The 24,061-nt window shown below is 44.3% G+C and overlaps 1 protein-coding gene across 4 annotated transcripts in view; it reads right to left on the reverse strand.

Moving 5' to 3' along the window:
- LOC115399724 (cytosolic phospholipase A2 zeta-like) overlaps positions 1–15,712 on the reverse strand; it is a 37,248-nt gene extending 21,536 nt beyond the window's left edge. Inside the window, exons 1-13 of one of the 4 annotated variants that reach the window (XM_030107263.1) lie at positions 15,556–15,712; positions 14,884–15,009; positions 13,172–13,255; positions 12,574–12,649; positions 11,837–11,973; positions 10,767–10,898; positions 6,795–6,835; positions 6,637–6,697; positions 5,043–5,118; positions 3,469–3,605; positions 1,900–2,031; positions 597–637; positions 463–505 (exon numbers count right to left, since the gene is read on the reverse strand). In XM_030107263.1, coding sequence (XP_029963123.1) covers positions 463–505; positions 597–637; positions 1,900–2,031; positions 3,469–3,605; positions 5,043–5,118; positions 6,637–6,697; positions 6,795–6,835; positions 10,767–10,898; positions 11,837–11,973; positions 12,574–12,649; positions 13,172–13,255; positions 14,884–14,913 — 990 coding nt within the window. In that variant the 5' untranslated portion in view covers positions 14,914–15,009; positions 15,556–15,712. The remainder of the gene's footprint in view (positions 1–462; positions 506–596; positions 638–1,899; positions 2,032–3,468; positions 3,606–5,042; positions 5,119–6,636; positions 6,698–6,794; positions 6,836–10,766; positions 10,899–11,836; positions 11,974–12,573; positions 12,650–13,171; positions 13,256–14,883; positions 15,010–15,555) is intronic. The other 3 variants (XM_030107264.1, XM_030107266.1, XM_030107267.1) reach the window with 3 other exon arrangements.
- Between the last annotated feature and the right edge of the window lie 8,349 nt (positions 15,713–24,061).

Genomic DNA, 24,061 nt, shown 5'->3' on the forward strand with positions numbered 1-24,061 from the left:
GTCCCAGGTTGGAGGTCTGGGGGGTTTGAGACTGTCCAACAGAATGTAGTTATACTTAGAGTCCATAAAGGGGCATTGGTCTTCCTGTCCACTCTCCCTGCCACTTAGATTTGTCTCTCCATGGTTACTAATTCTGTTTGCATCCGACACTCTGCTCCGGTATGCTGGACTGTCTCTGGGGCATCTTTGCACAGCCTGCACCTTGGATCTGGTCTACTATGGTAGACCCTGCAGGCCTTTATGACCCTTGGATCTGGTCTACTATGGCACACCCTGCATATTTATGCAAGCTAAAGACAGGGAGCCAGGGCGTATCCCACATCTCCCTCGTGGTACTTTGAGTACCAGGATTACCTCGAGCAATTCATGGTTTTCAAACACGGCCAGTGTCTACAGAAAGCTCACAGATCTCTGGGATTAAGTTCCCCACTGAACAAACTTTTCATTTTCACATGATGTTACCATGACGATGCCATTGTCAACGTTCTCCTGAGGGGTTTCGTCACTGCAAACAAAGAAGAAAACGGGATTTATTCAGATGGTATGTTGGACAATATGTTCAGGAACATATGTACAGAATCCTGTGTGATCCGAACCTCTGGACGGGCTCGAACTCCATCACAAGTTCATCATTTGTCTGAAAGAGAAAGAAAAAGAGAAAACTTCACCAGAGTCTCTGGTGTTCTCAGTTTGACAGGCTTAAATCAATAATTATCTGGTGAAAACCTCCAAATAGTGACTTGCTCTGAGTTTAATCAAGCTGGAAGCCTATTTTTAACTTCATGAGCCGACTCAACTTCGCGAAGTAACAATTTCGTGCTGAAACACTGGAGAAGGTGTGCTGAAAATCCGTTTGCACATGGTTGGGCCACAGTTTACTCAGTCACATTAAAAATACACAAAATCACCCATGAAACAAATGGATTCTCTTTAAACGAATCTCCTTCCTCTTCCTCCTCACACACTGGGGTCTCAACGGCCACCTGCGATGGCTCGGCGGTGGGGGGGGGGGACCCTGCAGGTGTTCAGCTGCATCCAGCCTAACGAGGCTGTAGTCAATAGCCAAGCTTACATGCATGTATAATCGGTTTGCAGGGCGGAGCGGAGTGTAAATGCGTCATGTAAACGCCAGAGTGGATCCGCTTCACTCAGAGCGGATTGCGTTTCAGAGTGATTTGTACAAGGTGGTGTACGCCGATCGACAATCCGCTCCATGTCTCATATTGAGCTTTGGAGCGTGATGTCACAAAAAAAGGGGCGGAGCCATTTAGTATTGATCCGCCATTTTGAAAGGGTACAACAAACGCACTGCAGTGCAAACCCATTAGATTAATACGATTGTTTACAATCGGATTGAAAAAACACCCATGTAAACTGGACCAACAGGGGAGAGATGGAAGTCCAGGTCGTGGAGCCGAGTTTCCATGCCTTCGAGCCAGGCATTCAGGGTCACTCGCTGTCTCTCTGGCATCTCAAAGCCCCTCCCCCAGCTGGATGTCGAGAAAGGGTTGATCCTGGTTTTGTACTTGGACCCATCTCTGCCCACCTCTCTGTCCCACAAGGCGCTGTCAAAGTAAAGATTATTTCTTTTTCAAGTTCCATTGAATCCTGAATTGCTTTTTGGACGTCTGTTTTTGCATTCAGCTCAGTTTTGCTCATCACCATTTAAAGTGTTCATACACTGAAGAAATGGTATTTTAACTCACATTATACAATTTAATTGTGCAACATTCAAACAGGTTTTTAAGCTAAATTATTTCTGATATGTCTCAGGCCTGAACCTTGTGTTTGTCAGTCTTCAGGACAGTTTTTTGGTTTCACTGACAGTTTATTTCTCACACTGCTGGATGATCAAGAGGAATATTTCGGAGGACTTTCAGTTTGTTAACAGTGTTTTACCTCAGAGTTCAACTCAAACACCTTGGTCTCCTTTTCCCCAACACGCAGGTCTCCCAGGTCAAACAGGACTGTTGAAATGTGGTCGTCAGATGTGACGGGATCCTCATCATGGACCTGGATCTCCAGAACATTCTGGGAAAACAGGAGACAGTGTTTGGTCACATTACATCCTGCAAAACCAAGAAAGGCAGAAAGGCAAAGCCATCTCAGTAGAACACACAGGAATGAAAATTACGAATGTAACTATGGTTCTATGAATGCCGGATGAAAACCAGATGTGTGAATCTTTAACAGTTGAAATCCAGCACAAGAGAAAATAAGTATAACAGGGTATAAAGGAACAGAGATCTTCGAAATATCAAGATTTAGGACCAAATTAACGGAAAGTTGCAATCAGGCTCGGGCTGAAAGAAGCTACAACACACACATGTAAAAAAGGAATTTAAACCAGGAAATTACTAAATGATAAGGAAATGAAGAAGGAGTTTCATCGTGTTGTCATGACAGAAAACTGATATGAGTGAGGTGGCTGTGCAGACCTCTGAGACTTTAAGCTCATTTATTTTTAATGTTCATTATAAACTGATTGTTTCATATGAAGAGGCCGATTTCATACGCTGAATCCCATTCAGTATCCCAGAATCTCAGAATCCCAGTAGCGAGCAGGGTTAGTTTACTTCCGCAATGGCGGGAGCGCTCGTTTCCACACCCGCACATTCCAGGCGCATTCCAAACACAACCGATAGATGATTATTTTCAGTAAACTGGTTTCTTCAACACCGCCCGCCTGGAATGCTCGGGTGGGAAACAAGTGCTTCCGCCAATGCGGAAGTGAACTAACCCCGCCCGCCAGTCACGGTGTAGGTGGACAAAACAAGCGCCCCTCTCCACTGGCCGCCACTGGATGACAGATTTCCCAGAAAGCCTTCCAAGATCGGTAAGATGGCGGTGTCCGCAATGAAGAAGTTCATAAATGTCAGTATTTTGTCAATTAATAAAGTTTTAAACTGTAAGAAAAACATTCTTCTTCAGCAAACAATTGTCGCATCTGCCTACGTCATCGGCAGCGGCGACTACTGATGACGTACGTGATTTTCAAAGGGGTGTTCCAATTCGGAAGGGTTTACTTTCGGCCCTACCCCTTAGCACTCCGTTTCAAAGGGGTAGGGCTGAGGGGGAGGGCTACAAGAGAAATGGGATTGGGCCATAATCTTACTCTTGTTCTTGCTTGTTGTCTCCTTGAAGTTTAGAGTCTTCTTTCCGTGTAATAAATGTTTCTTACTTTGTCAATGCATGAAATGAAACAAACAGAGAAGAGAGAAAATGGTTTTCTCTCTCTTCTGGCTGTGAATAGATTTTGTTTTTGCATGACTGTTCAGAAAGTGAAGGAGGGATTGTTTTTTCTGGAAAAATGAAGAGTTCATTCTTTCTCTCAAAGCGAAAAAATGTCCTGACCACAACCAGAAAAAGTAGTGAACATATCCACCTGTAATCACCCTTCATCTTTTAGTCAGTCCAGTCACACCTAATGTTCTAGAAGTTCGACCAGCAGGGAACAAGATGTCCTACTTTGAGCAGGACGGGGACCCGGAGGGTGAAGGTTTCCTTCCACTCCGGCTGGTTTGTGTTTGACACAGTTCTGGTGCGGTACTTCCTGGCCGACTCCACTGGAAAGAAGAAAGTGACGTAGCAGTCGGATTCTGAAACTGGAACACAGAAACAGAAAGCCGGTGAGAGCAAGTGACACATGAAGATAACGCCTTGGTTTCAAACTCAGCCAGAAAAATTAGGCTCTGTTACTTTGGTGACTGTTTTCATAGAAGGTTGCAGAGGTGGAAAGAGAACTGAAAACATGTACTCAAGTGCAAATACCAGCTGAGGCCGTGTGCGTGTGTGTGTGTGTGTGTGTGTGTGTGTGCGTGCGTGTGAGCGTGCGTGCATGTGTGCGTGTGTGTGTGTGTGTGCGCCGACTTCCTCCCATGTGATGTTGACTGGTGACTCTAAATTAGCCCTCAGTGTGAGTGTGAGTGTGAGTGTGAGTGTGTGGTTGTGTGTTTGCCTGTCACTATGCGATGGACAGGAGTACTGTCCAGGGTGTATCCTGTCCTTGCTGGTAGCTGGGATTGGCTACTGGTTGACAAAATGAGTGAATGAGGACTGCAAGGTGAAGGGTCTCTGGCCCTGTTGTCACCTTGCATTAAAATGCCAGTCTGATGATCCGAACGTAAATGTCCAGCCCTGAAGAGAAGTGGCCACAGGCGTATTGGTGCGTCTTCACTCAGACCTCTTCCCGAGGTGCTCTGGCATGCATGTGCTGGCACATGTTTGGTAGTAGAAACAATATGTGTCTTGAATGCTCCCTCGGACAGCGGCACATCCGGAAGATACGTCACACACAGTGAAGCTGGAGGTAAATTTCTCATGAAATATGTCGACACATCTCTGCCACAGTTTGCTGGTGTGTGTGTTGTGGTGTCAGCCTCTCCTGGTTCCCCTTCCCCTCTGTGACTGTTGGGCGGAGTCATCTTGTCCGGCACCCAGCAGAGCTGCACACCAGTGAATCATCATCATCATCATCATCTCCTCCATCAATTCTCTGGACCTTTCTCCACTCCTGGCCGGATTGTCCCGTTGCCTACGTGGTATTCTGCTCTGCCAGGATCCAATTCTTGTTTAGGCTCAGCTCAAGTAGTCCATGTCTTCTGATCCATGTGACTTCTCTGTGCACGGATCCCGTGCGCTCCGTGGATTTCCAAGTCAACTGCACTCTCGTTTTATGCGATGGGTCCGACAGCAGCCCCAGCCTATGATCTTCCTTACAATCTCATGGCATCCAAGCAGCAGCAACCCAAATAAAAAGTTGTTGCTCACTCACCTCCAGCTCCTTGTCAGCTCTTGGGTCCAGCACTCACACAACCGTAACAATCACAGTTTCAAAGACAAGACTGAAAGTAATCAAATGGCTGGGCAGGCTTCAACACTTCAACTTTAAAATGCCAACTTGTGTCTGAATGAGTTTACCTGGATGAAGGCTAAACATCAGCTCAAATACATAAAACTCCCTCCATCCAAATGATGATTACAGTTCATTTAAAAATCAAGTCTTCATCAGAAATATCTTCAAAAAATAAATGTGTTCTTACAGAAATCTGCAGAGGTGTGCAGGCGTGCTCTCAGTACGGTGACCTTCAGGGTCCGAAAAGAGACTGTCTCGTGAATCTGTTCAAGGAAAACAGAAAAGCCGAGATCACATTGTTCAGTTCATTCCTTCAATCACTGATTAAAGTCATCTTAACGTCAAAACAAAACAGGCGACTATATTATAAAAGTCATAAGCATGTCGTCACTTCTCACATGATTACTGTCAGGATTCTGTTCAGGCAGGCAGTCCCAGCCTCCCTGGGTCCAGCTGATTGCTGATTGCATTCACCTGGGGACTGCCACTCTGCCTGCCTGTTTAAACCTCTCCCTGCCACCTGCTGTGCCGGATCGTTATCTCTTCCAGACTCCTGTGCTGCAGAAGGGCTTTCCTGCTCTTTCATACTCAGTGAGAGATTTTTTCAAGCCCTGCCTGGACTTCGTCTGGACCTTGCCTCGCCTCAAGCTACCTGCGATGCTGCTGCCAAGCTGCAGCTCCTTTGGATCTCTCCTGCACTCAATTAACTTGAGCAAACATCAAGCCTGGTTCTGGTCTCTCTGGATCTGGGTTTAACGGCACACTGATCATGATAATGATGCTGAAATGTTCTTGATCCTTCATCGGAAACAGTGAAATACTTGATCAGGCATACATAAAAACCTCAAACCGACACATGACCAGAGTCCGCAGTCCGACGTCTGTGGGTCTGAGATCTTTCACAAGAGACCTGGAGGTTTGAGATCCTCCACCAGAGCCCAGAGGGTTTAAGGTCCTCCACCAGAATGTCGGTACTTGGAGTCCTTAAAGGTTTTGCTGTCCACTTTACCTGCCATTTAGTTTTGTCTCTCCGTGATTGCTGATGCTGCTTGCATCTGACAACCTGCTACTTATTTTTATTTATTTATTTATTTCACAGGGACATTGCACAATAAATGTATTGCACAGGCCAGATATAGCTCGAAGCTAATTTTCATCTGTAGTCCCTGAGCAGAGGCAAAGTGAAGCAGGTTTGCACAGTGCACAGAAGTCCACACTGAAAATACAATTGATATACAGCACAACAGCAAGAGACACCGACAGAATTAAGATCAACCCAACAGCAAGTCACAGTTACAGAATGATTAAATATTTACAACAACTTCTTTTTACATGTTTACAACTTGAAAAACACCTAGTGATCACAGACCTGACTATCTTTTAACCACTTTTTCAAGTGGTATGCTGGACTGTGTCTGGGGCATCAGTGCACAGCCTGCACTGATCTGGTCTCCTATGGTAGACCCTGCAGGCCTCTATGGCCCTAGGATCTGGTCTCCTATGGTAGACCCTGCAGGCCTCTATGGCCCTCAGATCTGATCTCCTATGGTAGACCCTGCAGGCCTCTATGGCCCGAGGATCTGATCTCCTATGGTAGACCCTGCAGGCCTCTATGGCCCTAGGATCTGATCTCCTATGGTAGACCCTGCAGGCCTCTATGGCCCTAGGATCTGATCTCCTATGGTAGACCCTGCAGGCCTCTATGCAGGGTCAAGACAGGGTACCGTGGTGTATCCCACAGTGAAACATCTCCCTCATGGCACTCTGAAAACCAGATTTACCTCAGGCAATTCATCATTTTCTATGATGCTGTTGCCGGCATTCTCCTGAGGGGTTTCGTCACTGCGAACAAATAAGAAAACAGAATTTATTCAGATGGTATGTTGGACAATATGTTCAGGTTTATGAACATATGCACAGAATCCTGTGTGATCCGAACCTCTGGATGAGCTCAAACTCCATCACAAGTTCTTCATCTGTCTGAAAGAGAAAGAAAAAGGGAAAATTCATCACAGTTTCTGGTGTTCTCAATTTGACAGTCTTACATCAATAATTATCTGGTGAAAAACGCCAAATAATGACTTGGTCTGAGTTTAATCCAGCTGGAAGCCAATTTTTAAGTTCATGGGCAGAGTCAGGTTGACCCAAGCAGTGTGCAGGAGGTGTGCTGAAAACTGACCAGATGGAACCTGGTCTGTTCTCGGCACTGATGAAGCAGCCCGGTTAGAGCTGATTTGGCTGACAGTCACACACACCACCAAAACCTCCCCGACAAGTTTCCAGAGTGTTAGGGTTTTCTTTTTTCAAGTTCCATGCTGCACAGGATAGTCTCACCCTGTGGATGCCACTTTGATGTCACGGGGGGGGGGGGGGGGGGGGGGGGGAGGGGGTCAACGGAGGTGAGATGGAAGTCCAGGTAGTGGAGCCAGGTTTCCACGCCCTTGAGCCAGGCATTCAGGGTCACCAGCTGTCTCTCTGGCGTCTCAAAGCCCCTCCCCCAGCTGGATGCCAACAAAGGGCTGATCTTGGTTTTGTACTTGGACCCGTCTCTGTCCACCTCTCTGTCCCACAAGGCGCTGTCTCGCTGCCCCCGTCCCCCCATCCCCACCACTGGCACGATGCCGGTGAGGCACAGGGCAGGTGTGTGCTGTGTGGGTTTTTAACTTCAACGATTTCTGATAATAAATCTCAGGCCTGAACCTTCTGTTGCACAGTCTTCAGGAGATTTTTTGGTAACACTTTATTTGAATGGGGGTTCATAACACTGACATAACACTGTCATAATCATGACATGACACCCGTCATGAATATTTATAAATGCTTATGACAGTTGTCATTAAGTGTCACCCGGTAGATTATGTCACTTTTGATGCAAGTTGACGTTGTTGGAGATGTCTTTGTTATGACAACTTGTCATAAACCAAGACGACAGAACCTGTCAGAAACATGACACAGTCGGCTTACTGCCAAGAATCATTAGATGGATGCAGAAACATGGCGTATTGAAGAGGACTATGAAATGTGCAAAATGCAGGAGGAGGATGCATCTGATGACGTGCCGTGTCAAGGATGGTCAGCGGTGGTAAGCAGAAGCTCACTCTAACTTTCTGATTGAGCCATATTAGCATTGTGGTTAGCTTCAGTTTCTTATTTAAGAACAATTATTAACCATCAAGACAGTCAGCATACCAGCCGGTAGTAACATTTGGGTTGAATGTTACAAGTGGATCATGTCTTATTACATAACCAGCCAGAGGGCTGAAATTAGGATTAACTTTATTAACATTAACATTTAGAAACTTTTGGAAACCACTACAGTATGCTATAGTTATCCCATCACATGGAATATTATTTCATATTTTCATTTGTGGTAGTCCACTTCTCAGGCTCTCCCTTTCTTTTTTCCTCAGGGTCTGTAAGCTTCATAAAAACTTCCCACAATCTGTACGCAGTGGCTCAATATTCAGCAAGTCTCACGTCCCTTTGAAAACATGGCTTGACTTCATGCACAGGTACAGTATTATTCATTTACCAAAGAAATTAAATGTGAGGAGGAGTTGTTGCTATAGGCTTTTTTTCTTAAATAATATATTAAGCAATGTGATTTTTAGATGTGTAGTTGATGTCTGAATTCTGTTCCACTAGTACCTCTAAAATGTTAATACTAGAGGTATTTATGTCATCGAACTCCACCTTACTATTGGATTGGATTGCATTAGATTACACATGTGTCCCTAATGAAGAGGCCAGTGACTCTATATATCCTATAAAATATACCTTTAAGTAATAAATACATACAGTACAAAAGGCATGACACTCACTCACGCTTGCCTCAGTCAGAAGTCGTCGTCTGGTTCTTCAAGCTTCAGAACACGCACAAAAACAGAATGTAGAATTTGGACTGCACACATACATGTAATCTTGTTTTACACAGTACAGTCTACTTCCAGTTTCTTGTCAGCCCAATTCAGTTACAGGATATTGTGCAGGCCATGTCAGTTACGTTTCGTAATTATTTTTCTCCTTTCTTCAGATTTGCACAAGGTTTGCAGTTGAAGCAACTTGCCATGATCGCCGAGGGGATAGCAGCAAGCTGGACATTGACGGGAAAGACAGATGTCCTCAGAAAGGTTGACGCATTACATACCAGTCTTTAACTAATAATTAATTGATTCCGGTAAAAAAAATAGATGCTTGATAAGTTACCACTGTAGACAATTGGATTCAACACTGCTATACAGTTATCTAGTAATCTCAGTGACACATGCAGTTTAACTTTTTTCCTCAAGTTGTGCTTCACATATTCATCAGATTCAACAGTAAGGCCTTATCACAACTGAACTTGCTGATGTTTTATTTCTTTATTTGAAGGCGTGCATTACTGACCTCAAGCGACTGAGGAAAAGAGGAATGAGGATTGGTGGCCGTCATCGATTTGTGGTTATCGACGAGAGCAAATTTGCCCACAAATGAAAGGTGGGCTGTGTATTTTTATACATCGACTATATTTAGACCAAGATTTGGTGTGGTGGTGCTCATGTCCACGTCAAGGAAAAATTAAAGTTCCTCACAGATGCTTTAAACATCTAATAGATATTTTAGCTGGCTGATTGAAAAAAAAACCCAAAAAACATTTAGTAATCTCTTGGAAATCAATAGAATAAGATAAGCAAGTCCCTGAAATTAAACATTGCTCCTTAAACTACAAGCAGTATTCTGATAGGACTGTGTAAACGGTATTTTAAAATGCTGAACATAAAGATTTCAGTACTGTCATCGCATTGAAAACACCACAAACCATAATACTTTTGGATGCACAGTTTGAGTGGAAAGAAAAACAATATTTTGCATTAAGGAGGGCACATTGGTGGCCACATGCTGTGGAAACACTCTGGAAAAGTTTTAGTTGAAGATATGCAAGTTTTACGTGAGAATTGTGCAGCATTACCTCTGACCTGTTTTTATAATCCAGAATAACATTTTATCCTGCAGTGCATGTGGAAAAGTCACATACTAAACATTTGATACAACCCAGATCTTATTAATGTTTTTGTCTTAATTTACTTTCAGATCTGAGGCTGAGACTCAGTGAATCAGCAACAAATAAGAACCTCAAAGGTTCACTAACTGCATTAATGATGTAAATAACTTTATAACCATCAAATTCAAGTTCTATTCAACTTCATGAACATTAATAATTCAGTCTAATATATCTTGGCGGCTTGGCAGTAGTTTGTTGACTCTGCGATAATTACCATCAGTTTAAAGGTGGCATCAAAACTTCACCTTCATTGTTTGCTCACTTGTTGAGAGTTCCAGCTCCTACGTTCCAGATGGTCACGTTCCTCCATTTTTCATCAGATCACTGTGACCACAGACTGTGATGCTTCATTCGCTTTCTGGTCACCAGTACTTTGGCTCCATCTAGCGGCGCGGATGTGTAACGACAATCTAGTCCTTGATAATAGTACGAACCCATTTTGGAGAATACAGTTTCTGGAAAAAAGTACCGTCTTATATTTGGGCCAATACAGTATATAGCAGTTTAATGTCATGTTAAGATATAAAACTAAGTAGTTTTTTAAAGTTTGGCAGTAAGTCTACTGTGTCATGTTTCTGACAGGTTCTGTTGTCTTGTTGTCATAACAAAGACATCTCCAACAATGTCAACTTGCATCAGAAGTGACATAATCTACCGGATGACACTTAATGACAACTGTCATAAGCATTTATAAATATTCATGACGGGTGTCATGTCATGATTATGACAGTGTTATGTCAGCGTTATGAACCCCCATTCAAATAAAGTGTTACCGATTTTCTTTGGTTTCACTGACAGATTATTTCTCACACTGCTGGATGATCAAGAGGAATATTTCGGAGGACTTTCAGTCTGTTAACAGTGTTTTACCTCAGAGTTCAACTCAAACACCTTGGTCTCCATTTCCCCAACTCGCAGGTTTCCCAGGTCAAACAGGACTGTTGAAATGAGGTCGTCAGATGTGATGAGATCCTCATCATGGAGCTGGATCTCCAGAACATTCTGGGAAAACAGGAGACAGTGTTTGATCACATCACATCCTGCAAAACAAAGGCAGAAAGGCAAAGCCAGCTCCCATCATATGATTCCTCAGTAAAACACACAAGGACAAGAGTTATGAATGTAACAGCGGTTCTATGAATCCCGGATGACCACCAGAGGGTGGTGCTGAAAGCCCTGGAATGTTCCCTTTGCTCGCACGCAGTTCCAGTATGTATACCAACAACATCACTTGTGACCCCTGGGTGACCCAGGAACAACCATAAGTTCTGGTGTCCAACTCTGCGCAGCATGTGAAAGCATGCCCGAGCTGGGTAGAAAAGGCGGCCACCAGCAACAGCATGTGGCCCTCCTGACAAATTCCCTTGGGTGCGTCAGATCAGAGGATGCGGCGAAAGGCGTAATGGAAGCCTGTTAGGCAAGGGTGTAACAGCAGGCCCCGGTACAGAGGCTGATGGTTCTTCTCAGGGGAACCGGGAAATATGGACTCAGGTAGAAACTCTAATCAGAATTTACAGGAGATATAAGATGTAAAAGGAACAAGCAAAAACACATTATTTCCTGTTAATAAACAAGATTTCCAGTGACTGAAACACTAGAAAATGTTACTTACAGATAGATAATGTAAAATCTGAATCATGACAGACAACATGTGGTGTACCTCAGGGGTCAGTGCTTGGACTGAAACTATTTTATATATTAACAACCTTATTTCTCTGCTCAAATGTATTCTTTTGGGAAATGATACCACTTTCCATGTATGAAATAAAACAAACGTAGAAGAGAGAAAATGGCTTTCTCTCTCTTCTGGCTGTGAAATGTCCTGACCACAGCCAGAAGAAGTAGTGAACATATCCACTTGTAATCACCCTTCATCTTTTAGTCAGTCCAGTGACACCTAATGTTCTGAAATTCGACCAGCAAGTAACAAGATGTCCTACTTTGAGCAGGACGGGGACCAGGAGGGTAAAGGTTTCATTCCACTTCGGCTGGTTTGTGTTTGACACAGTTCTGGTGCGGTACTTCCTGTCCGTCTTCGTTGGGAAGAAGAAAGTGACGTAGCAGTCTGATTCTGAAACTGGAACACAGAAACAGAAAGCCGGTGAGAGCAAGTGACACATGAAGATAACGCCTTGGTTTCAAACTCAGCCAGAAAAATTAGACTCTGTTACTTTGGTGACTGTTTTCATAGAAGGTTGCAGAGGTGGAAAGAGCCGGTAACTCTGTGGTTGTGTGTTTGCCTGTCACTATGCGATGGACAGGAGTACTGTCCAGGGTGTATCCTGCCCTTGCCGGCTGCTGGGATTGGCTACTGGTTGACAAAATGAGTGACTGAGGACTGCAAGCTGAAGGGTCTTCATCTTGCACTCTACTGGCATCCAGCAGCAGCAACCCAAAGAAAAAGTCTTTGCTCACTCACCTCCACCTCCTTGTCAGCCCTCACCATAACAGTCACAGTTTTAAAGACAGGAATAAATGTAATCAAATGGCTCAGACTTCAACACTTCAACTTTAAAATGCAGACTTGTGTCTGAATGAGTTTACATGAATGAAGGTCAAATGAAGATGAAACATCAGCTCAAAGACATGAAACTCCCTCCATCCGAATGATGATTACAGTTCGTTTAAAAATCAAGTGCTCATCTGAAATATCTTAAAAACATAAATGTGTTCTTACAGTAATCTGCAGAGGTGTGCAGGCGTGCTCTCAGTACGGTGACCTTCAGGGTCTGATAAGAGACCTCTTCGGGAATCTATTCAAGGAAAACAGAGAAGCCGAGATCAAATCGTTCAGCTCAGTCCTTCATGAACCACCTCACGATAGAACAGAAAATGTCTTACAGACTTTTAGTAAGTATAATGGTAACTATTCAGAAAGACAAGCTGAGGATACAGGTATCAAATTACAAACTATGGCATCAGGAGAGCCCTAATCCAGATAGCCAGTAATCTAACAGCGTACAAGACAGGTGACTGAATCCACATGCAGTACATGAAGAGTGATTAAAGATCAGCCTGATCATGACCTCTAAACTCTGAGAAGACCAGAAGCAGACCAGAGAGGTCCTCAGGGTCCAGACAGCTGGTCCCCCCCCCCACCACCCCGCTCGCCCAGGTGTCCCAGCCCCGTATCAGAGCCAGAGTATCACAAGCCCCCCCCACTCCCTCCCTCCACATTCCACCCAGCCCACCTCCTCTATAATGACTATATCATTACTGATAGTTAATTCCTTCATTGACTGCTGAACCTGTGCTGTGTGTTTTGTGGAGTTTACCTGCTCCTGACTGGTGGAGACACTGGTCACCTGGAGAAGAGTCAGCAGCGCAGTGCAGCCGAACATGGACCAGAACCAGAGACCCTGAACAGAGACCAGGACAAAAGACTCTGAACATAGACCAAAACCAGAGACTCTGAGCAAAGACCTGGACCACAAACTTTGAACATGGACCAGGACAGCAGGGCCTGAGCATGGACTAGGACCAGAGGCTTTGAATCTGGACCAGAACCTGAGACTCTGAACTTGAACTGACAAAAGCTGACTGCCCTACAGTAATAACAGATAACAGACATTTGAATTTTCTATTGATGAGGTTCAGTGCTTTGCCTTGGTTAACCAATCTTTATTCAAAACCTCTTTAGGAATCTAATGTTTTTTGATTTTTTTTCAGTTGTCTAAATTCAAAGTAGTGACATCTGATTTAGGAATACTTTGGATTTTCTTGATGTCCCTTCAAGTTAAAAGCTTCTTAACAGAAATACACTGACTAAGTGACCGATCTCTTTAACTCTCTTATCTGGATTTATATGTTTGGTGTTAATGTAATCCAAATGCAGCTGACAGTCAGCCGCTGTGTTATTTTAATTTCGTGGCAGGGTATGTTACTGATTACATTTTTCATCAGGTAACGTGCAGATTTTCACAGATTAAATATAACATTGACTAGATCACACATTTGACAATTTCTTACTGAGAAATTAGATATTTTATTGACTTGATTATCAACAACATGTTTACCGAGGGACTGCAGAGGGATTTGTTAGCTGCACTGGGTGTTTCTGGTCTGCTGCATGGATGTTCTCAGAAACTCAAAATGAGCTTTGATACAATTTGATGAACACCAAGTTAACCGAACAACCAGTGTGTGCAAAACATGGCAGGTTTGTTGAGAGTGACCACCGTTGACCAATCAGCAGACGGCAGTGTTGTAGCTCCTCCTTACTGCAGCCAGAGGCTACTGTCCTCCTGGCTACTATGAGCACGCGGCAATAGTGTTTGGTATGGCGGTGTGTGTGGGCGCCGCCGTCTGCTGCAGCCTTTGAAAGGTGGTACACCTGCGGTGGGCAGAGCACAGAGCCCAAGAACCCAAAAGCCAACCCCCCCACTCAGGCGGAGGGCCATGACCATACCCAGGAGAACCGGCCCACATGGACGGCTACCCACCCCAGGCCAGTACCCCCCCGCGCCTGAGCCATGTACCCCGAGGTCCAGGGTATCCCCCCTCTCCCCCCCCCCCATCCCCCCGCCCCAACACCCCTTCCCTCCACCCTACCCCCCCCGTCACGACAGATGACGAAAGTGCAGTTAAGACTGAGAGGCGAGCCACTGAAGGGTGCAGTGATTGAGGCCAATTAGACGGTCCCCTCCACCACACCCATGTGTGAATGAGAGAGGGGGGAGAGAGAGGGGTCCGGGGATGTCGTGTAGCGGGAAGAGAGAACTTACCCCTAGACGACATCCCAACTGATGGAAATTAAGCGACTTTCAAAAAAAAAAAACTAAATGAGCACTCTAAATGTGCACTTTCAAAATAAAACTCAATATAAGACTAAGGGATGTGCACATGTACACTTTCAAAATAAATCTGTTTATTCTTTCTGTGCGGCCGGTAACAGAGGGTCCATGGACAGCTGCCAGTCTGCTGCTCAGAGGTTGTAACCCCTGTTTTAATGTGTCGACTTCATAGATTCCAGGTGGCTTGGACCTACCGTCCGGCCCTGCTTCACCACTCCATCCATTGTTGGCTTCACCGGGAAAACAGACAGGAGTTGTCCTCAGCAGCCTCAGGAACAGGAGCTTCACGTCAGTGTGGATAACAGAGAGCTGCTTTCTGCCTGTACAAACAGCCACAGGACAGGTGAGGAGAGAAAATCCTCCATTAGACAGGAGCAAGACCACATTCCTCCCAGATAGTCTTACCTCACTTCCTGGACGTTCACAGACAAAGAGCTATTACACCAAACATTGTCCTGTCCCAGCCTTTTGTTGGACATGTCGCTGTCATCCAACTCAAAATAATTCAATGACAACATATTTTAAATCCATGATCAGACATGATGTTTATATTCTACTCTGAATGAAACATATTTTAATAAAATAGCAGGAAGAGCTGAAGCTGTTTCAGGTGACTGAAGTACTGATTCCTCTTCTGTTTCACTTTGCACTGTGATAAATGATAAATATCGCTACTAACATCACTAAGTTTGAGGTTCTTTCCTGCAACAGTGATAAAATGTGGGGAAGCTTCAGGCAAAAGCACAAATGAAAACAGCACAGCGTCCAACCACAGTCACGACAGATACTCTTCTTCATCCGGTCTCTAACAGGTCTTCATTTTAAAGCAGAACACAAATCTCCTAAATAAATCTTTAAAGTCTTACCTGTTGTTCTGTTGGTCTTTGTACTTTGAGTCCGTGCACTTTCCAAAGATCTGTTAGTTCTTGTTCTAACTGATTATTTAGTTTGTGGTTCCTGCTTGATGGTAGAAGAAAGCGTTTGGAACTGTGCATGAATGGCCTCAGACTGAGTATTCATCACATGGAGGCAAGCCAAGCCCTTCTTTCTCTATCATGAGTAACCCGTCCATCTGAGCGATGCTGGGCGTGACCTTGTCAAACCTGCTCCTGGTCCCATGTTCGACCTGTTTTGAAGAGTGAGGACAGTGAACTTGTGGGAGTGCAGCAGGTATGAAGGTCACACTGCTTGGCTTGGTGCCCATCGAGATGCCAGAGGCAGACAGACGTCATATCCACTGGCACGAAATAAACAGTCAGAAGACTGAACAACAGGAAACAAGGAAATGTTCATGTGGTCCTACTAGAAGAAAGACTGTCTCTCATCAAGCCACGTCTAGACGATTGAAACATGAGATGATTTAAGTAGTTAGAATATGAAGACTTTCAGCAGTTGTCAGTTACGGTCTAACCATTCCTGCTGAGAGCTGCTTCAGTCCAGAAAAAGATTCAAATTTTTCTAACCAAGTTTAAAAAAAAAACAAACAAAAAAAACAAATTCTGAGAAGGAGTTTAGAAAACTATGAAACCATGATTTAATAGTTTTCTTTTGGCGGTGGTCGGGTCTGGACACATGAAAAAATTGAATACTGTATTGGTCTGAATGAGGATAAGACGAGGCATAGATCTGGGGAATGAGTCTGAAACAGTCAGCTTGTCTTATCGTCATCTTGTCTTTTAAATGTCGATAAACATAGTCTGATCCGGTTTGTATTCTTCACAGAAGCAAGAGTGTATAAAAGAAAGTTGCTCCTAAAACATGGATCAATATGTCTTCGTCAGGTGACATAATGCTTGCGATAGCTGCAGTCCATTGTGGGACGAATCACCATTTTTTTGTGGTCACTCAATGTAAATAAATCAACAGTGGGCATCGTCTTTGCGTTCAGCATTACCAGAGATGGTACAGTTTCTTTTGAAAAAGAGGCTCTGGACAGGAGGTTGAGGAAATAAAGAAGAGGCGTCGGATATCCTGGGTCACAGCGGTGAGACAGAATGGTATCATTCTCCACTCCATATCTCCCTTCATGCATCTTTGATCTCAACATTTTCACAAAGACAAGTAAGAAGGTTTGTTGTGAAGTACTGCTACTGAATATGCTGTTTTTACATTGGCTAACCTTCGCTAGCTAGCTCGCGAACTAGCGTGACTTGTAAACTACAGGCAAAGCAGTTAGGCAGTAGAAACGGGTTAATCTGTTCATGTGAAATCGGTGTTTATTGTATTTCAACATTTTCTCTCTAAACATTACAGAGGGAGTGATTCTAAAGATCCAGTCAGACCTGGCTGCTCAAAACAGGACAGGTTGTGTCGGCTCTGTCCACACAGACAAGTGGAAGACGACGGCGTGGCCGGTGGTGAAGCTTCCGGGTCTGCGGTGGTCTCTGCTGAGGCTCCCCGCCTCGACGACCCGGCAGCCACGGACTCGGTGGTTCCCTCTCTGCCGCTGGACACTGAGACGTCCCTCATCCCGTCGGATCCGGACCTCGTCGCTCCGCCCTGGCTCCAGTGCCGGATCGCTCCTCCGTGGTCCCGGAGCAGCAGCCATTGCCCCGGGCTTCGACCTTCGACCCCCGGTACAGGCTACTCAGGGAGGCTGTCCGGAGACGTTCCGGGAGCCTCTACCATCTGGAACAGATCTCCCATCCAGAGATGAGGTTGCGATCGGCGGTGATGCTGCTCTGGCGGAGCGTCCCCCCTTCCCCGGACGACAACGTTCCTGACCCGCCTCTACCTCGTCCTCTCTTCACCTTAACTTCTTTCATCATTGGAGACAGCATCGAGCGGAACTTTAGCCTCTTTAACCTCATTAGACGGTATTTTCCCAGCGCCACCGTCCCACGATCTTGGATAAACTCTCCAAGCTCCTCCAGTCCGTCCAATCTCCTACATATCTTTACTAATTAGTGATTTAATAACTGATCATAATTTAAATTTATTAAAAAAGGATGAATATCTCAGTTTAAATGTAGTTTTCAGTTTTAATTTAGAAGATGTCTGTCAGAGGATAATGTCATCAAATTCAAGGAAATGATCCCATCAATATTAACTTCACTCCCATCTGTTGGCCCAGTGGACAGCACTATCAGCCCCACTCAGGTTGGTTTAGTTGTAGATGTAGCAGCAGTCTCACTTCACTCCACACTTGATTCAATTGGTCCCCTGAAGTTAAAAACAACTCGGAGGAGGACAGATCCATGGTAGAACAAACAACCTCAACATTAAAGAAAGCAACAGGAAAACTAGAGAGGAAACGGCGTCTAACTCAACCAGAAGTATTCCGTACTGCCTGGATGTTGTTGAAAAACCACTTCGACCTCAAGCCAAGTGAAATCATCCAGAGGTACAAGTTTGATTCTCACAGTCGTAAACCAAATGAGTCAGTGATGGAGTATGTAGCAGAGCTGCGCAGGCCTGTAATTATGGTAACACATTGGAGCAGAAGTTGAGAGACCGGATCGTGTGTGGCATAAATGATGACCGGATTCAAAGAAGAGTCCTGGCAGAAGCAGATGTGACATGTGGAAAAGCCTTGCCCATTGCAGTTGCGACAGAAACAGCTAATAAGAATGCACAGGACCTGCAGAATCCAGGTGCCGTGGCAAAGTGCTTCAAGCTAAACAAAGGTGTGCATCATAGAGGTGCGTTCAAGAGCAGCTGTGTTCAAGAGTGTTATCGTTGCAAAGGACAACATAATGCTGCAGGATGTAAGTTTAAACAGGAGAAATGTCACGCATGTGGAAAAATGGGTCATACTGCTCAAGCTTGTTGGAATAAAAGTAAACAGAAAGTGAATGCTAGAGCTGGAGCAGTAAAAAAGGAGAAGCCTCATTCAAGCCATCGTTCCCATAAAGTTGTAGAACAACAAGAAGAAAATGATTCTGAGACTTCAGTGGAAGATGCTTTTGCTTTACAAAGCATGAAGTTTAAGTTAGGGCGTATGAGTGAAATACACCTAAGGAAAGTGGATCCATACTCAGAAATCGTGAAAGTAAATGGGAAGAAAGTTCTTTTAGAGATTGACACCGGCTGCAGTCTCACTGTAATGAAAAACACCAGAACACCCCACATTAAACCAGTCAGGATTAAGTTGGAGACATACAGGAAATCCAGTGGAAGTTGTGGGAGCAACTCAGGTAAAGTAAAATGCAAAAAGCAAAGAGCCACACTCCCCCTAGTGGTTGTGAAGGGAGAGGGTCCCAGTTTGCTGGGCCGAGGCTGGCTGGAACACATTCAACTGGACTGGAAAGAAATAAAAGCCCGACACAAAACTCATCCCATGCATAACATTCAGTCTGGGACAGGGACACAAGAGACAACAGAGGCACTGCAAGAAGTACTGTGGAAACATGAGGACGTTTTCAAAGAGGAGCTAGGTACATTAAAGGCTACCAAAGCCACAATTCATGTCCCCGATCGATTCCTTATGCAATGAGAGCAAAAGTCGATGAAGGAATTGACAGATTGCTGAAAGAGGACATCATCACACCAGTGAAATATTCAGAATGGGCAGCACCAGTCGTACCCATCCTGAAACCAGAGGGCACAGTCAGATTATGTGGTGATTACAAGTTAACTGTAAATACTGTCGTCACTTGAGCAATATTCAATACCCAGAGTGGAAGATCTGTTCAATGCCCTTGACAGGTAAACAGTTTTCAAAGTTGGATATGAGTCATGCCTATCAACAGATACTCATGGATGAAGACTCCAAACGATACCTCACCGTTAACACGCACAGAGGACTGTTCACTTACAACAGACTACCGTTCGGTGTGGCCTCCACTCCGGCCATATTTCAGAGAACAAGGGGAGAGTCTTTTAAGTGGTATTCCCCTGGTCGCAGTGTGTCTGGATGACATTTTGGTCAGCGGTGTGGATGAAGCAGATCATATGAAGAACTTAGACATGGTGCTAAAAAGACTGAAAGAAGCGGGACTGCATCTCAGAACAAACAAAAGCACATTCCTTCAGGAAGAAGTGGAGTATCTCGGTTACAGAGTTGACTGGATAAAAAAGTGAAAGCAATCGAAGGTGCTCCTGCCCTAACAAATGTTACAGAGCTTAAATCATTCTTGGGTTTGTTAAACTACTACAACAAGTTCCTTCCAAACCTGGCAAACCTGCTGGCATCATTGCATGAACTTTTGAAACAAGATGGGAAAAGAACAGGAAGAGGCATTCCAAAAGGCGAAGGACTCGCTGAACACAGAGGATGTCGTGGTGCACTACTCAGCAGACAGAGAGCTTGTTTTCTCATGCGATGCTTCACCGTACGGAGTAGATGCAGCATTGTCGCATGTCATGGAAGACGGAAGCGAGAGACCAATTGGATTTGTTTCCCCTACTTTACAACCCACTGAGACCAGATACTCTCAGTTGGACAAGGAAGGACTTGCAGTCATGTTTGGCAGAGAAAAGTTTCACAAATACTTGTATGGTCGTACTTTCACGATTTATACAGATCACAGCCATTGATCTATCTGTTCAATGAAAAGAAGCCAATCCCACAAATGGGATCACCAAGAGTACAAAGGTGGGCTGTGAAACTCAGTGCATACAAATACATCATTGTCTACAAACCGGGAAACCATCATGAAAATGCAGACACTTTGAGCAGACTACCAGTCCCTGTCAAATTAAAGCTCGTGTCCGGAGTTTCCATTCGTTTCCAATGTATGAATCATTTTTTAACAGGGGTTAAATGTGTCAGTCTGGTTCGATACTATAATATAATATTAGCATAAAGCAATATAAAAATTTGTTTATGAGCTCCGCCTTCGTCTCATAGACCCCCATGTTATCCGAAAAAGCGCCAGTCAGCTTCAGCCAATAGATTTCGAGCTTCCACTTTGTCATGCTGTCAATCAAAGTGTGGAGCAGCCAGAGAGCACGGCCGCTCGCCCAGCAGAGGAGAGTTAGCTATGCAGCAGCCGCCCCGCTCACCTCGGATATATCCACTGTCTGCTGAACATCCACCGTAAACAGCTGAACATGGAGGATGCTGTAGGACTCGGAGGCTCTCATTTTCACCCCACGGGTAATGCGTGTTGTCGAGGACGGAGTTTTCTTCCCTCCGGTGCCGGGCGGGGCTCCCCTCCGATCGCTCCTCGTACCCTACAGATTCTTTCTTGGATCCCAAATAGAGTGCAGAAATAAAGAGTCCCAATGCAGATTTCCAACGCTGATTACAATTTATTTGTGCAAAGCCTCTAGACAGAATTCTGGTCCCCTGTGTCCCTGGTCTGTCCTCCAGCAGCCTCACTGACAGAGTCAGAGCAAAAGGCCATGTCTAATCTAATGTGTGTGTATTTATGAAGTCTTCGCTCACAGGCGGGGTGATATCTTCATTCTTCTGGGTCACACGTCCCTGGAGCTGGTTTGGGCTGGTTGGGCCTCTGCTTCTCTCACACTGATGTGGATAAGGTGTTCCTCCTGTTGTCCAGCACAGCCGCTCCGCCTGATAAGGAGTTGTCTTTCTGCACAGAGATACTCAAAGATTCCTTGCATGAACATTAGCGTATGTCTGATTAGGCGAGCAAGATTATGAGTCACAAGCTGCATTTCTCCATAATATTAAATAGGTCAGAAGACAGTAGAATAGTAATAGAAGTTGTAAATTTCAACAGCGAGCACAATTAAAGGGCCGTGGCTTGGTCGCTCACGAAAGCAGAGGGAGGGCGGAACCTCGAGACGTTTGATTAAAAAAAACTCATTCTTTCAAAACACGAGCTTTAAGGAAAGAGGAGAGGACTGAACAAGTGTTAATGTTGGACATGTTGGATGAGCCACTGATAAATGCAAACCAGATAACGAGCTGGACAGCGAGAGATACTGTTTTGTCACAAGTACATGAATACATCCTCAAAGGATGACCAGCAGAAGCTGATCCAAGTCTTAAAGCTTCCACCAGAGGAAAATGGAACCCAATGTAAGAGACGGTTGCATTCTTTGGGGAGCTTGAGTCATAATTCCCTCAAAAGGAAGAGAAAAGATGCTCAAAGTGTTACATCAAACTCACACAGGGATTACTAAAATGAAAGGACTGGTTAGATCATACATGTGGGGGCCAGGAATGGATCAAGATGTGGAAAGACCTGTTCAGGCATGTAGGGAATGTCAAGAGAACCAGAAAGCACCTTAGGAATGTCCTGACTCACCTTGGTCTAGGATTCATGTGGACTATGCTGGACTGTTCCTTGAAGAAATGTTTCTTGTAATTGTTGATGCATATTCAAAGTGGCTGGATGTTTATCCAACAAAAACATGCACCTCCCAGGTCACTATTGGAAAAACTCCACCAAAGTTCCAGTAGTTTTGGAATGCCAAAAATGCTTGTTTCAAACAGTGGAACTCGCTTTACAAGTACTGAATTTGAGACATTCACAAAACAAAATGGAATAAACCACGTGAGGTCTGCCCCATTCCACCCATCTTCAAATGGACTGGCAGAGAGAGCCGTTCAGACCTTCAAAGAGGGAATGAAGATGATGAAAGAAGGGACACTCCAATCAAGGCTATCAAGATTCTTGTTTAGCTACCGAATCACACCTCACGCAACAACAGGCTTATCTCCTGCCGAACTCATGATGTCACGAAGGCTAAGATCAGCCCTGGATTTGGTTATTCCAGATGTGAAAACCAAAGTGCAAAAGAAGCAACTGAAACAGAAAGTCAACCATGATGGACGCTGTAAAGAGGGAGGATTCACATCAGGAGATGACGTACTCATCAGGAAATACTCCTATGGACCAAAAAGGATTCCTGGTGTGGTCCAAGACTGTTCCGGACCTCTGTCACACACTGTTACAGTTGGTTCTGGACAAGTTGTGAAAAGGCATGTAGATCAGGTCAGAGCGAGATTGGCAAATCCAGAGCTAAATGTTGAGAAAGAGAGAAGCTCAGTGTTTTTTCCTGACGCTGCTCAAGAGGTTATTTCACCACCAGACAGGAATACACCTCAAAGGTTTGAAGAGCAGAGCTCTACTGCAGAGACAGTGGTGTCAGAGATTCCACAGAGCCCCGATGTTCACATTATGAAGCCTACGGAACCAGAAACCAGGCGTTCTACAAGAGAGGCGTGCCCCTGTACGCCTGAAGGACTTTCCTCGTTAATTTGTAATGCTTAGAGCGTAAAGATTAGTTGTGTACTAAAGCTTTTTCAGTTCAATATTATGATTATGTTATGTTTGATTTGTTACTTAAACTATTGTAGTGGGTTTTTGCTTATTTATTTATTTATTTATTTAATATGGACTTAACAAAGGCATTGGACAAACCAGATGCATTGCTTTCAGTCTTATAGCAGGACTGCTAATTTTCAACACCAGTCCATAGGAGGCTTTTAACAAATTAAACATAATTACATACATAAGAATAAGTCCATGTTGAATAAAATCATGTGCATTTCATACATCGTCATGTGTACAGCTTTCCACCTTAAAGGTGGGGGAAATGTGGTATACTGAGTTATAACAGTTGTTTTAAATATTGAATAGATGCTTAATTGTAAGTTGCTTGTGTCTATAGGTTGAATATACTAATGGTTCAGAGTTGTCATGTTATTTAGGAGTTTGCCCATTAGGGGGCACTCAAGTTTGAGTGTTGTATAATAAATTAGACGAGGTAGAATGATTAGAAGAAACCGTTGAGAACAAGGTTTGTAAAAGACTGTGCAACTGGAGTAAAGTGGTCAGTAAACTTGGAGATGTTTTATGGAGTTCTTTGGACCACGGTGCAACAAGTTGTAACATAAAATGTTCAAGTAATTTTGTCTCACTTAAATCGCACCGTAATCACGAGTATGACTCATCCCGAAATGTGCTGAATCTGTAGAAAGTGAGAAAAAGCTGAAACCAGGAGGTCAGTGTTAACAGCCTCAATGGCCCAGTTTACATGGCTGTTTTTTTCAATGCGATTGAAAACAATCATGTTAAAAGCATCTGTGATCCACATTCCATCCTGGTTTACCCTGAGTGGAGCGGAGTATACAGTGTGTGTAATTGTGTGCAATTCCTGCTTCCTTTTTTCTGTCACGTCATCACCTCACTGCGTACGAGGAAACGCATGGCAGGACCAATAATCCACCTCACAGTCCGGCCGAGTGAAGCGGATGCACTCAGATGTTTATATGACACATAAACGATCTGCTTCACTTTACAGTCTGATTATAAAGAAAACATTTTTGGTCCATGTAAATTGTGTCATGAATACGCACTGAAATACGAGATAGGTCCAATGAAACCACACCACCAGGTCAAATCACATCACTTCACAGAACACAGTGTATTTCATCCACTCCTCAAATTCAACTTATTCTGACAGGAAACTGGCCAAAATCGCAATAAAGACCATTTCTTCCACACTGGTCTA

Source organism: Salarias fasciatus, chromosome 13 (assembly GCF_902148845.1).
Source record: "Salarias fasciatus chromosome 13, fSalaFa1.1, whole genome shotgun sequence".
Taxonomy (NCBI): domain Eukaryota; kingdom Metazoa; phylum Chordata; class Actinopteri; order Blenniiformes; family Blenniidae; genus Salarias; species Salarias fasciatus.